General features: G+C 52.6%; 1 protein-coding gene across 16 annotated transcripts in view; it reads right to left on the minus strand.

Moving 5' to 3' along the window:
* EPB41L1 (erythrocyte membrane protein band 4.1 like 1) overlaps window positions 1-14,301 on the minus strand; it is a 122,292-nt gene that overhangs the window by 38,028 nt on the left and 69,963 nt on the right. For all 16 annotated transcript variants that reach the window (XM_044263104.1, XM_044263108.1, XM_044263106.1 and 13 more), the window contains 8 exons: window positions 12,719-12,823; window positions 12,085-12,127; window positions 9,157-9,232; window positions 6,401-6,619; window positions 4,168-4,255; window positions 2,905-3,057; window positions 1,571-1,668; window positions 1,133-1,308 (listed from right to left, as the gene is read on the minus strand). In XM_044263104.1, coding sequence (XP_044119039.1) covers window positions 1,133-1,308; window positions 1,571-1,668; window positions 2,905-3,057; window positions 4,168-4,255; window positions 6,401-6,619; window positions 9,157-9,232; window positions 12,085-12,127; window positions 12,719-12,823 — 958 coding nt within the window. The remainder of the gene's footprint in view (window positions 1-1,132; window positions 1,309-1,570; window positions 1,669-2,904; window positions 3,058-4,167; window positions 4,256-6,400; window positions 6,620-9,156; window positions 9,233-12,084; window positions 12,128-12,718; window positions 12,824-14,301) is intronic.

Below are 14,301 nucleotides of genomic sequence, written 5' to 3' on the forward strand. Positions count from 1 at the left end.
GAAAGGGCCATACTTATTCCAATACTCAGAAAATATTTGTTGGGCAGAACTAACTTGCCTGGAGGCCTGCCCCCATGTGTTCTGGGAGTATCCACTGTTCCCCCATGTAAGTTCCCACCTCTTACCTTAAGCTACCCTCTACAAACCCAAGAATAATCGTAAACTATTATTAGGTATAATTTGTTAAGGTCCTTCTATGTGCCAGGAACTTTTTTGGGGTGTTAGAGAGGTGTTACCATGCCTAGTTCTCTCTGTAACACAGCAAAGTCAGCATTATTTATTTGCAGAAGAAGAAACAGGTACAAGGAATGTTTAGCTACTTGAGACCTCTCCTCCGTTCACGTGTGGATATTTAAGGACCACTTCCTGGTCTGCAGAACAGCTTGTGAGTATGAAGGCTGGGATTTGAACTCAGATGTGCCTAACAGAATCTCCCTACTGCCCATGTGCCTTCTGAACCTCTCCTACAAACTCCGGTGTGCACAGCCTGGGGGAGGGTCCTGGGCCCTGAGTGCCGAGGCAGGTCTGGGCCAAGGCCTGGGAATCTTCATGTTTAACCAGCTCACCCGTGACTATGTTTTGAGAAGCCCTGGTCGGCTTGCTACAGGACAATGTAGGGCCAGTTCTCGTTGATATTAAGGGTACCTGTCAGCTCAACAGAGATGAGGGCCATGGAGAACAGCATGTGGCTGGATGTCATTCAGTTCACTGGAACCAAAAGAATGACCAGGAACAACAAACCCTCAGCCTCCAGTCAGAAAGGCCTCACCAGCTCCACACTGCAGTGACCATATACCATTCTCCTGGCATGATGACAATCTGTGACTCACTAAGCATCCTAAGGAGAGGGCCCAGAAACCCATATGGCTGAACCTGGGACCCCAAGAGGCCACGACTCAGGGAAGTTGCAGGCGTCCAGAGAGTGGCAATGTCACGTTCTAGTGGGAGAGATGCCAGAGACTGGGCGAGACCGCCGAGGGCTGCCTGGGGACAGCAGTGCTCCTGAGCCACCGGGCCTGGTGCAAATCAACCGGTGAGGTGTCCACCACTTTCTCCGTTCATCCCGCGGGAGCTGGCACGCCCCCTCTTCCCACTAAACGCCCCCCTTATCCACCTCCAGTCTGGGGCGTACCTCCATCAAGACTGCGGGACATGGTGTACCGTTTGCTGGAGGAACGCTCGAAGAAGGGTGCGGGCCGGTCAATGAGGGCGCTGGCCTGGCGGGTCTGTGCCTGAGTCCTCCCACTATATCGGAACTTGGAGCCCATCACCAGGAAGCCCTTGGGCGGGGGCTCGGGTGACACCAGCCTGCAGCGGAGGGAGGAGGGGAATTAGACCTGTGCTGCCAGGCCCCAGGCTGGACCACAGCTGGCCTTTTAGCCCACTGTCCCACCGGCTACAACTTGAAGTGACCCACAAAAGGAGAAACTTGGGGAGGGGGGATTTCCCGGAGTCCCTCCCTCCTAGCTCCTTCTCCAGCTTCCCCATCACAGAGCATCCATGTATACTCACGGCCTCTGCCTGGCCCCCAAGGCCCCACCCCAGGGCCCCAGCGCAGGGGCAGGCTCACCGGAAGAACGTGTGATGCTCTATGCAGACCTTCCACAGTCTCTTGGCTGACCGGTGGTTTGGGAGCTTAAAGCCAATTGTGCTCTCAAACTGCTCATACTGTAAAACCAAGGACAGCGGGTTAGAAGCAAGGCCAGAGCTCTCTCGCCGCTGGTCCATCTTTTCTGAACTCTTCTCGGGCATGTGTGACTTCAGGCTGTTTATTCATTGATTCCTTTATTTCTTCAATAAAGTGGACTAAGCCCTTACTTGGCAACAGGTCCAGTGCTAAGCAGCAGAGCACCATGGTGACCAAGACGGAAGATTCTCAGGGACGGAGAAGGGCTGCTCTGATAATAAATTAGTAAACAAGATCATTTCGGACACTGATAAAGGGGCCTGAAGGGAATGAACAGAGAATGCCTGGGCAGGTGCGGGGGGTCAGGATCTGTCTTAGAAAGGGTGATCTGGGGATGCCCTCTAAACAGGTGATCTCTGGGCAGACATCTGAAGGACGGGGAAGGAGCCAGCTATATGAGAAGGCAGGGAAGAGAATTTCAGGTAGAGGGAACCTCAAAAGCAAAAGCTGGAGGCAGGAAAGAGCTTGGCTCATCCTGGGAAGTCAGAAGGCCGGAGGGCTGAAGCACAGTGGGAGTGGAACAAAGATCTGTGGGAGAGGCAGCTGGCCCACATGTGGGGTCCGGACGGTAGCCCACGAGCCAGAGAGCTCTTGAAAGGTCTAAGGCAGGAGTGGGAGTAGGGGATAGTGATCTGATTCTGTCAGACATGATCTGATGGAAGGGACTTTGAAGCTCTCCTTAGCAGTTACAAGAAAAATGGCCTGATATGACAATGGAGGCAGGGGGACCTGGGAGAGGCTCCTCGGAGAGAGGCAGGTGAGAGATGGTGTTGGCGGCTGAGGCAGTGGAGGAAGACTGAAGCAGATGGGTTTGCGTTTTTTCTAGAGGTACAAACCTCTGACTTTCTGATGGGTGAGATGTGGAGGCTGGATATACACATCTCCATGTGCGGTCGTGTGTTTTGGCATGTGTACGTACTTGGATACTGCATGTAAGCAGATAATGAACATGGATGGACAGTAATCGCTGATCTGTGTAACCTGAACATATGTGGTTATCTTTCTATGCGTGCTCCCGTGTGTGTGTCTGGGTATGTTACATGTGTGTAGGCCCACAGCTAAGGCGTGAAGTCTATGTAGAGAGCTCTCCCCTTACCCAGTACCCTCGCAACCCTCTCCATGGAGCCTAAGTAGGAAAAAACCCAGGCTCAGCGGTCAGGATCCTGTCCGTTCTAGACAATTCCAGTGAGAAGGAGGGGTTCCCAAGGCAGGCTCACCTCCCCAGGCCGGATCTTGATATAAAAGTTACTTCTCTTATAGGAGATCTTGAGAATCTTGGGCCAGGCGAAGCGGTTGATTCTGAGCCGGTCCCGGTAGATGAGCAGGCCATTGGCACAGACCCCTAACATGATGTCGATGCCCTCGGAGTCCTGCATGGGAAGACACACTTGAATGGCAGGCCTGGGGGCCACGCCTGCCATGCACCCCGAATCCCTCCCTGAGCTCTGGTTTTGGATGAGCTCTCAGGATCAGGGTCAGAGCCCGGGTGCTGGGGAGGACCCCCACCAATCTCACACAGGCATCATTCATTCATTCATTCATTCATTCTGTCAGCCATTCACCCAGGCCCCCATCTGATCATTCTGTCAATCACTCAATCCCTGATTCACCGACAAACATTTAGTGGCGCCTGTGTGGTGCCAGGCCATGGGCTGTGTGCTAAGGACACAGACATAAACTGAAACCTTTGTCTTGATGAATGGATAAAGAAGATGTGGTATTTATATACACGATGTAATGCTACTTGGCCATGAGAAAACATGAAATCTTGTCATTTGCAATGATGTGGATGGAACTGGACGTTATGATGCTGAATAAGCCAATTAAGTGAAATAAGTCAGTCAGAGAAAGACAAGTACCAGATCTCACTCACATGTGGAACTGAAGAAACAAAACAGAGGATCATAGGAGAAGGGAGGGAAAAATAAAACAGGATGAAACCAGAGAGGGAGACAAAGCAGAAGAGACCCCTAATCACAGGAGACAGACTGAGGGTTGCTGAAGGGGATGGGGACACTGGGTGACGGACATTAAGGAGGGCATGTGATGTGATGAGCACTGGGCCTTATATAAGACTGATGAACCACTGACCTCTGCCTCTGAAACTAATAATACACTATAGTTAATTGAATTTAAATGTGAAAAAACTTGGTTTACAAAATAAATAAATAAATAGATAAATAAATAAATAAAGTTAGGTCATGGTAAACAAAAAATAAATAAAGCCTATGTCTCTCTCTCATGATGCTCCCAATCTAGTGATGGTACAAACAGGTTCATAATATAGTGAATATAGAAACGTTATAAAGATCATGGGAAGATAAAGTGTTATGGAACTCTGAGGAATGAGAAACAAGAATATGAAAGGCTTCGGGCTGGAGGGAACACAGGGTCTGGCGCACCAAGCCCTCTGAAGCACGAGGGACAGGATGACCCCTTTCCGCCACAGAGGCCAGGCGGACAGCGGGGCCCAGCAGTACCTTGGCATGGTGTAGGTCTACTCCATACATGGAGAGCTTCTTGGCATTCTCTAAGAAGTGGATTTCTGCTTCTCCTGGAGTCATGCCCCTAAAGGAAAGAACACGATCATAAGCAGCCATGGAAAAGGCCCAGGCCTAAGTCCCACTGGCTGAAGGCAGCCACGATCAGAACCTGGGATTCTAGGAAGGCAAACGCTCTGGAGTGGGCATATGGCTAAACGGCTCGCAGTCCTTCCCCTCTGCTGTCAGCCCTCGCTTCCAGCCACCCAACCCCCCGTCCTGGTGCCAAAGCTCGGGTCCAGTCTTGTCTCCTCCAGGCAGTATTCAAGGGATGAGCTGGGAGTCGGAATTTCTGCTTCGATCTGCCACAGAGTTCAACGTGAGTCATTGATTCTGCTTCCCTGTGGCTGTGAAGGCGCTGTGGAAGCCATGGTTCATTACAATCACCCAGGGGCTCTGAAAGGATCACCCAAGGAAGACATTTTTCTCAGAATTTTATATCCGAAACCACTTAATCCCCCCCAAGGAGCTGGTGCGCATTCTCCTTTCTGACAAGAGAGCTACGTAATTCATCACTTTCCTTCTTTGCTTTGGCTGCAGGGGAACTATACATTTTCCATTTAGCCTCAGAGAACCTTCAGTGAGCACGGCGTGCTGGCCACTGTTCCAGACACTTCGCGTACATGACCTCACAGAGGCCTCATCACAGCTCCGTACGGCTGGTGTTGTCATTGTTCCCACTTTATAGAGAAACCAGCATGGAGAGGCTAAATCACTCGCTTCAGGCCACACAACTAGTACGGAGCAAGAGTCAGGACTTGAATCCAGATGACCTGGCTCGAGAGTGTGTGCTCCTTCCCAACCTCTTCCCTTCCATCTGGGTCATATCCCCTGGGCCTCGGGGTCCCCTGCTCTGCCTGCCTCCCCGAGTGGCCATGGGAGATGCCTGGACACTAGGTGTCCATGTGCTTTCAGTCAAAAGAGCTGAGCAAGCTAAGGGATGGTCGCCAGCCTTTCTCCACCCACATACGGGTTTCTTTCTCTGAGTTCTTAGGACCCTTGCAAATCCCTCCCACATCTTGCTACCCAGGGCAAGGATGACAGATGCCAGGCAGGCCATTGCTCCCTATTCCTGAGCCCCGGCCGACACTGCTGACCAGCCGAACGGTTTCAGTGTCCTGCTCACCACAGTATGACAGCAGCCATTGCTAACCCGAGTTGGCGTGCAAGTCTCTGAGAGACACACTTGCCCCTCAGGATCCAGCGTTCCATCACACCCCAGCAGGCTCTCACCCCTGTACACAATCCCGCCACATCTGGCCTTTGTCCTCGTCTCCAGACACAACCCTCCTCAGGCCTCCCATCCTCAAGAGCAATGAGATAACGTCACCACGCCCCCTCCCACAGGCACAACACTTGACAGCTGACGACACACTTTACATCATTGGTCACGTTGTGTTCCCATAATGGCCCTGACTCAGAGTCCAAAGCACTTGAAGGGATCCCAGAGACCATTTAGTTCTGGGGGAGCACCCCCTGCCCCCGGGCCCAGGGATGGTGTCAGCCTCACAACAGCATTTGAGAATGGGGTAGGGGACATTTTTGTGGTTACGATGACCAACAGGGTGTTAGGGGCATCTACTGCCTGGAGCCCGGGGATGCCAGACACCTTGCACAATGAATCCTCCTGCCCCTGATACCAACAGTTAAGACAGACAGATAATCTAAATCAGTACAAATGCCTGTGAAAAATGGAGCTGGTACGTTAAATAGCCGGTCCGACAGTGACCCATCGGGTTACTCGTCTTGTAACTTCAGTAATCAAGAGCTTTCTGTTGCACAATCAACGCTTCAACTCCTAAGATCACAAAGCAATGATAAATATGTCTCTGTTCCACATGCCGCGTAGCCCCCAACAGCGCCAAAGCACGTTCTATTAGCTCCCACGGTGAACCGAGGAGGAAACAAAATGACCTGCCCAGATGCCCTGGTTAGAAAGTGGCAGAGACAAGAATGTGAACCCAGGCAGCCCGGCGTCAGAGGGCAAACTTTTGAGTTTTATACCAAGACCAAGACAGCTAGTGACGACCACTCCCATCTGATAGAGCCCCAGTGGGATGAGAGGACTAGCTCTCAGAAGCACCTTCAATCAGGGGCAGAGCCAGGTGGGAGACTTCCAGACCAGCACCCATGGCCCTGGCCGATGGCGGAGAAGCCAGGGGAGGCCTCTCACCTGTACGTCTTGTGTAGCTCCATGATCCTCTCCTCCAGCTCCCGGGTCTGGTTGGGGGCGAAGCGGAGCTCGCTGACATAGTTGCCCACGTGCTCCTCGGCGTCATAGTCGCCCAGCTCAGCCTGCACGGCGTAGGAGCCCAGCAGAGCATGTGTGACGAAGGAGCAGGGCAGCCGGCCCGTGATGATGTCTGCCCGCAGCTGCAGGCACAGGTAGTATCTGGAGATAGGGGACAGCGGCCATGGGCACGGGCCCCACTCCCACCCTAGAGGCCCCCAGCACCGTTCGCCCACCCATCCATCAGAACCAAACCACCAACACTCAGCTCAGTAGAATAGGAACGCTCCTAGACGCCAGCATTTCTGGCGTTGATAATTTGGGTGTGCCCTAGAAGACGGTTTTGTCCCATGTCACATGCCTTTCAGCATTTTGTTAATTTCTACCATTTGTTCATTTCTAACCTGGAGGGATTTTTTTTCTGCTGTGGGAAGCTTTGAAATTTCTATTTCATTTTCAGGCTAAGTAGAACTGCTTTGCTGGTTGACCATTTTTTTTTAATGTCATGTATTCTTAATCATACAATTAATTATATTCTTATTGTGGAACAAATGTAAACATTAGAGGTGATTCTAAATTTCCTCTCGACGTCCATTCTCAGCCCTAGTCCCCTCTCCCAGAGGTCACCCCTATTATCCAGGTGGCGTTCTAGACTTTTTCCTCCATGGACATATAGAAATGCATGTGTTTTGATTGATGGGTGTTTTAAACAGGGACATGGGATCAAAGAGTACATCCGACTCTCCAGCTTGCTCTTTCCACACCAGCTACCTGCCTAGTGCCCTTCCCACATCAGCACAAACGACCTGACCTCATTCATTTCAACTCCGGCACCACATTCCACAGCTAGGACAAACCTGGTCACTAACATTCTCTCAAAACTTTTAAATTTTGCCTCCAGCTCTAAGTGAATTGTCTAAAAACAAATTGCCTTAAAAGAAACATCTCCAACCACAAGGATATGATTTTTTATAACTCTATGCACACTTGGATGATTTTAGAATTTTTAGACCCATTTTAAACCATTTTTTGTTGCCTTTTCAGTTACTGCATTAAAAAAAAAAAAGTTTCAGCTCATTCTCAGCCAATAATGCCTCCTTGCATTTTGCCATGTTTCACCATTGTTTCCAATTGCCTATTTCTTTTCCTTTTAAGTACCTTTTACTCAGTATAATTTTTACTGCTCCATGACATGAAGTTCTGGCAAAAAGTACATGTGGCCTCAGTGCATGCTCAGGCGTAGGCTCAGAATCAGTAGCAGCTGGAACATCACAGGCACCCGGTGTGGGCTTAAGGGCAATTCGTTCAATTCTAAAAATTCGAAAATCACTGCCAAACATCCTGACCAATATTCCATTTCAATCAATTTGTCATTCTGACCAGTTTATTTTGGGCCTGAATATTTTTGACTAAATCAGCTGCTACTACCACCCCATTCCCTAGGTCACCCATCCTAAGCAGGGCTAACTTTTCTCCTGTGTCCCTAGAAGCCCAATGCCCAGGGTCTGGCACAAAGAGGAGTGATACCAGTGAGTAAGACCACAGGGACGGGGATTAAGCCAGTCTACAGCTCTCAGCCCTCCTGGCAATGCAGCTGAGACCCTGTAGCCGAGTCTTGGCTCTAAGGTGACCGTAGGGGTTAGGGTAGGACTAATGAGGCCAAGGCTTCAGATCTGATCTATCCCAGGGACATCTGTATTATCCCCCAAGGCCAGGGTGGGCATTGTGACTATGGCCCTACAAACAGGCAGCCCACATTCAGGAGGGACCCAACAGGGGAGAGAGGCTGGCTTAGGAGCCCATCCCCTGCTATAAGAGTAACTCCGAGCCCACGTCTTATTGTTGGTGGTGTGTAGGGCCCAGCACATGGATGGCACAGCCCCAGATAGTATGAAGTGAGACTATCTCTTTGGAAGGGGCTTAGATAAAGGCCTCTTCCTATTCTGATTCCAGAGGCAGGAGGAGCCCCCCAGATGTTCTCATTCTTGACAATGCTTTGCACCTCCTTCCACTCTTCAAGCCACGTTATTTCCTGGCCCTGAGGCACTGTGAGATTGTACACACAATCCATGTTCATCCCGGCAGCCCAGGCTTGCCACCATGGGGGTAGGGGGAGGTCACATGTCTAATCTGACCTTTACATGCCTGACAGGTACACAGAGCAACACATGGGACCAAATTCCAACATGCAAAGCCATCTGTGCTCTACTTCCTCCTTATCCCCGAAGCCTAAAACGGTCCACTCAGAACATCAGCCTTCAGACGTGTTTGGCTTGTCCCATCCAGAGATGGCCTCCACCATGTTTTTTTAAAAAGTCTGAAGTCACGGCCAGTATTTTAAAAGGATGGATTTTACTCTCAAATCTCTAGCTTCACTTCAACAAGGGGCCCAGTCCCCACGTGGCGGGGATGGCTGGAGCCGAATGGCAACTGTCGCGATGGCGCATGTCCTCTTGAATTTCAACTCCAGTCAATGAGATGATGCCAGGGACGCCTCCCACCTCCGAAGCGGAGGGTCCACTGACTGTGGTGTTTGCGCCACTTCCTCCTGCCCTGAGTCACCTTCCTTTGTCGACACTGTCTGCCTGGCCTGGCCGGGCATCTGAGTCTACAAGTGCCAACATGTACTGTCTCACCAGGCCCGGGCGCCCTCATTCCTAGTCAGGTGGCCAGCACCCCCCTGGCCCCACAGCCCTCACCTTGTGATGTCTTCTGTCAGCTGGGCAGGGTCAGGGGGGTAGAACTTGACTGTGAAGGCAAAATTCCAGGGGCTGCCTGAGAGGAGGAGACAGGGGAACAATCAGAAAGGCCCCATCACCCCAGTGGATGGCCCGGATGCACCAGCCCATGGGCAAGTCCTCAGCGTTTTCTCATATCTGTAATTCCAGGACAATCCAGTCAGAAAGCCTGGAATATTATTCGCATTTGAAAGATGAAGAGACCGAGGCCCAGGCTGAAAGATTTGTCACATGGCAGGGGGAAGGAAGGTGGAAAGAAAGAAAAGCGATGGTACATGCCAGGCCTACTGGTCATCACAAACATTACTTCAGTAACCTCTGCAACAACCCTATGAGTAGGTCTGATGATTACCCCCATTTTGCAGATGAGGACACTGAGGCCCGGGCTGTAGAGTGTGGTGCTTGACAAGAAATAAAGAGTATAGGAAATGAAGGTACGAGAAATAAAGGATGAAATGAAAGTATGAGAAATAAAGGCTGAGGCTTTCCTGGAGACAAACTCTGCAGGCCAAGAGAAGGATGACTGCAGGAGAGAGAGGAGGCCTTGGGGAAAGGCTACAATCTAGAGCAATGAACAGACCACCCCTGGGTGTGCTGCAAGGCCCAGCCAGGGCAGGACCATGGTCAGAAAGGGCCAGAGGCCAGGTGGTCACTACCGTCCTTGTCCCTATGGTCACCACCCCCTTCGCCATTCAGCTGTAACACCTCCAGCACTTACTAAGTGCTGGTCACTTCACTTGCTAGGAACTTGAGGTGTACACGGAAGGGTTTAATCTTCATGATGATCCTGAGGTAAACTTTTCCTTACGCAGATGAAGGTTCTGAGGGGGTAAGTCGCCCTCCTGGGATCACTGAGCTAGTAAGTGGTGGAGAACGGGGATGTAACCCCTGGTCATCTGACCCCAGAACCTGGGCTCCTGACCACGGCTGACTCCTTGGAAAAAGCAGTGCCAAGGAGAACAATCCCTGTGTCAGGAATAATAGTAGCGGCAGTGGTAATAATAATAATAATAATAGATAATACGTACTGGGCGCTGCTACATGCCGGCACCGTTCTAGGTGCTGTGCACGGAATAGCTCATTAACCCTGCACAGCAACCTGAAGGGTAAGTAGTCTTGGAGTCAGGATGGAAACCCAGGCAGTCTGGCTCCCATGTCCGTCTGTCAAGCATCATACCAGATTACCTCAGGAGAGCACTTACTACTTCCCAGGTGCTGTCCCTGGCACCCCTGCCTTGTGAGGCACGAATCACTAGTCCACTTGCCAATGAGAAGAGCCCAGAGAGGTGCCCCCAGTGCCCTAGGTGACAGGCACCAAGATTTGGGAGGAAAAGTCCCCAGCTCTGAATCCCAGGACACAGGGTGGTGCCTCCTTCAGGAGGCTGAGGGGTCGTCACAAAGAAAAGGGCAAACAATGGTGGGGTGCCCAGCAGGCTCAGTCAGGGAAACAAACTTGTGACTCAGGACCTCAGGCTGTGGGTTTGAGCCCCACATCGGGTGTAGAGATTACTAAAAAATAAAATCTTTAAAAAAAAAATTTTGTTCCATGGGGGCCCCAGAAGACAGAACAAAGATGAATAGGTAGGAGTCCCAGGGGTAGGGACGGAAACTGTGGCTGTACTGAAGGGGGCAGGCCCGCTTCTCTGGGACTGGAGGTGGCCACGCGCAGCAATCATTCACCGCACCCGGGCTGTGCCGCCCAGGGCTGCGGAGATGGGGGACCGACTCCCTGCTCTGGGGAAAGATGCTGAGCTCCAAGGCTTCTGCCGTCTGCTTCTCCTTTCCAAGCTCCCGGTCCTCCTCGAACTGCACACTCAAGCTGCCTGTGTGTGCTCCAGTCCTTTCAGGCAGGAGAGGAAGGCCTGCCAGCTGGGCTGGGATGCCTAGGGACAGCCTGAAGCTCAGACTTAGGACCCTGTCAGGCCCAGAGGAGCAGGCTCTGTCTGCGAGCCTGCCTCTTTGTCTTCAACTGACAGGAGCCTACAGGAAGAAGCCCTCCAGCCCCTCCCAGAGATTCAGCTGGCATCCCTGGGCCCAGCTGCCTGCTGTCATGGCAACAGGCTCTGCTTTCCAGCCCTGGAGACCAGGGAGTCCAAGCAGAGCCAAGGGGGAGGGGCTCCCAGTAGAGGCATCTCTGCTTCTAGGCTCCAGGTCTCCACCCACTATATGCCCCCTGGCTGAGGCCACCTACCTCCCCCCCTTCTGCCATGAGACGCCTGCTCCGCCCCTCACAATATGCCTTTCCTCTCTGGGCCAGAAAGGACAGGTTGTCTCTTCACCCCAGGCCTTGAAAAGAAAGCAGGATGGTGTTGGGAGTCCAGGGCTAACGATCTGGCTCGGCCAATAGTTCACTCTGTGACTTCTGATAAGCAACTGCCTCTCTCTGGGCCTACAGTCACCCCATCGTTAAACACAGAAGATGGCCCAGACCAGGACTAGGCCTTGCTTTTCCTTAACATGTTAACTCCTATCCGTGGACAGTGGTCTGCAGTACTGTGTGGATGAGGCTTCTGAGCTGGGCCAAGGGTCACTGATCACAGAAGTCTACACCCGCCCTGGACAGGAGGAAGGCTGCTTGCAGGCCATCAATTTGTCCCCTTGTCCTAGATGATTCTGCAGGTCCCTTCTAGAGCTGTGATGTGAAGGCAGCTATGATTCCCAGGCTAATCTGCTCTGTGACTCTAGATGGTCATTTCTCTTGTCCCTGCATCTGGTTTTCATTTATAAAACAATGTCCTGCCTTCCCCCAAGATCTGCTGTGCAGAGCAAATGAACTCACGGATCTGAATGTACTTCCCCAAGGGAGAGGGAACAGCACAACCAGGGCCGTGCAGCCTGGAGCTCCCACCCTCCTTTCCACAACGTTCCCAACCGAAACCAGCCACTCACTCCGGATCTGCTTCTTGATTTCCTTGGAGGGGTCCAGCCAGTTCTGAAAGAGAAGACAGGATTCTTTAGAGGGAAGATGGAGAAGAGGGCCAGATAGGGCTATGAGACAGAGACATCCAGCCGTAGCCTGTCAACAGCCCCAGGCAAGGAACACCCTTCTCAGGCCAAGCTGTCTGGACCCTCTGGAACTGGGGGTGGGGGAGGGGGGAATAAGGCTGGGATTCACCACAGGGCTCGGGCCCCTGGGCCCTGAATCTGGCACCGCTGTGAGTCAGCGGGGTGGGCGACTGCGGGACCGGCGGGAAAGAGGAAACCCAGACAGGGGCCTCCCGAGGGTGGAAAAGAGGTGCTGGAGTAAGTGTCCCATTCCCCCAGGAAGTCGGCTCTCCAGGCACCCATCTGGGGAGTGACTGGCAGGTCCCCAAGACAGGGCTAGGTGGGAGCGGTAGAGACAGAGAACTGAGACAGACAGGGCTGGATGAGTCGTGGCTATGTGCAAACAGAAGGTGCCTAATGAGGATCTGAGGACCGACAGAAAGCACAGGGTGTGATCAGGACTAGGGAGGCCTAAGACAAGAGGTGTCCCCGATAGCAGGCGTCCCCTGCCAGCCCTGCCTCCCCCCAGCACAGATACCTTCTGGCTGTCGGCATCACAGAAGGTCAGGCCGAAGTAGTCCTTCTCCAGGAGGTTGAGGTGCTCACAGACCAGGTCAAATAGCACCTGGCCCCGGCCATGTTTCTGAAGAGGGGAGCAGAGAGGCTGTGAGGCTGGGACACATCTGGGAGGGGGGGCAGGGAGACTCCACCAGGACTTTGAAACCCCTAAGAGTCTCCCAGCGTCTAAAGTGGATCTCAGCCCTCCTGCCACCTACCTCTCCGAGTCCTACCAGATCCTGGGTGACACTAAAGCCCAGTTCACCAACTACCCTCTGCCCAGCCCTGCTGGGACCCTCCTAGACCTTAGATCTGCTCTGGGGAAGTTTGGGTGGTGGGTAATTGATTCCCCTTCCTTCACAGAGATTAAGGAGGTTAACTCTGACTCAAGGAAAAGAAAACCACAAGTCTAAGTTCAGGTGTAAGAGGGAGAGAAAAGCCACCTGAAATATAAGGGATGTGGGCAGGGGACACGGGAGGGCTCAGGACTCAGAGTCACAGTGAGACGTTCTTCCCTGGTCCTCCCCTGACATAAAGACTGAGTGAAATCCAGGGCTGCCCAGGTAGGAGTGGCGCTCCGGGCTGGGCTGCCCTGGATTTCACTCAGTCTTGCCTAGGAGTAGGCAAGACGTTCACCTTGAAATCCTTCTATAGAACCAAAAAAATTTAAAAACAAAACAACAACAACAACAAACCCAAACCAGCCCTGCAGAGAAGAGAGACTCAACCTGCCAGGTCCTAGAAACAAGTCATATCCCAGAAGACCAGGCTGGGGCACCGGGGAGAGACAGAGGTGGTTCCAGAACTCTCAGGGAAGGCCACACTCTGGACCCTTCCATACACTTGGAGAGGGCCAGGAATGGTGCCCAGACCGGGGTGCTAGGGTGGACCCTCTAAGGGGATGAGTGAAAGCTCAGGACTAGGGTAGAAGTCCGAGCCTATATAGGAAAGGGAGACAGCAAATGTGGGGCTGAGAGGGCTGACCCCAGACAGGAGGTGTCTGACCTCTCTACCCATGGTGGGACAGGATCATGCCACAGGATTTCCACATGGCCTGGGTGACGGAGTCCTTCCAATGGGAGAGAGTCCACCTGTCTATGCCTGGGGCGCCCCATACCAGGGGAGCCTCAAGTGACCAGTTTATCCACTGCCCTGGACAGGGGCATTCATAAGGGAAGACCCCTTCCTCTGCTCAATAAAAACATAAAAACAATTCGAGTTGAAACACCAGTGTCTGCTAGGTGAGACTGAAGGGCCAAGCCTAAGGCCTTTCGGGCTAGAGATCAGCCCTTGGATCATGACTCCTTGCCAAGGTACAGCCCGCCTCCCGGAGAAACCTTTTCCTGGCGCCAACCCTGTGCCTCATCTAATTCCATTTGCAATCGTAACGGCCCTCTCCGGGCCTCGGGGCCACCATCTGTACAAAGGAGGGCCGGCCAGGTCATCGCTCCAGGATGCCGCGGTCAGTCCAGGCCTCTATGAAGAATGGGCGCTCTCCGGCTTGGCCCAGGCTGAGAGCGCACCGAAGCCTGTGCTGGCTCAGGGGCCCGTCGGCTGGGGGCC

This window comes from Neovison vison, chromosome 8, assembly GCF_020171115.1.
Source record: "Neovison vison isolate M4711 chromosome 8, ASM_NN_V1, whole genome shotgun sequence".
Taxonomy (NCBI): domain Eukaryota; kingdom Metazoa; phylum Chordata; class Mammalia; order Carnivora; family Mustelidae; genus Neogale; species Neogale vison.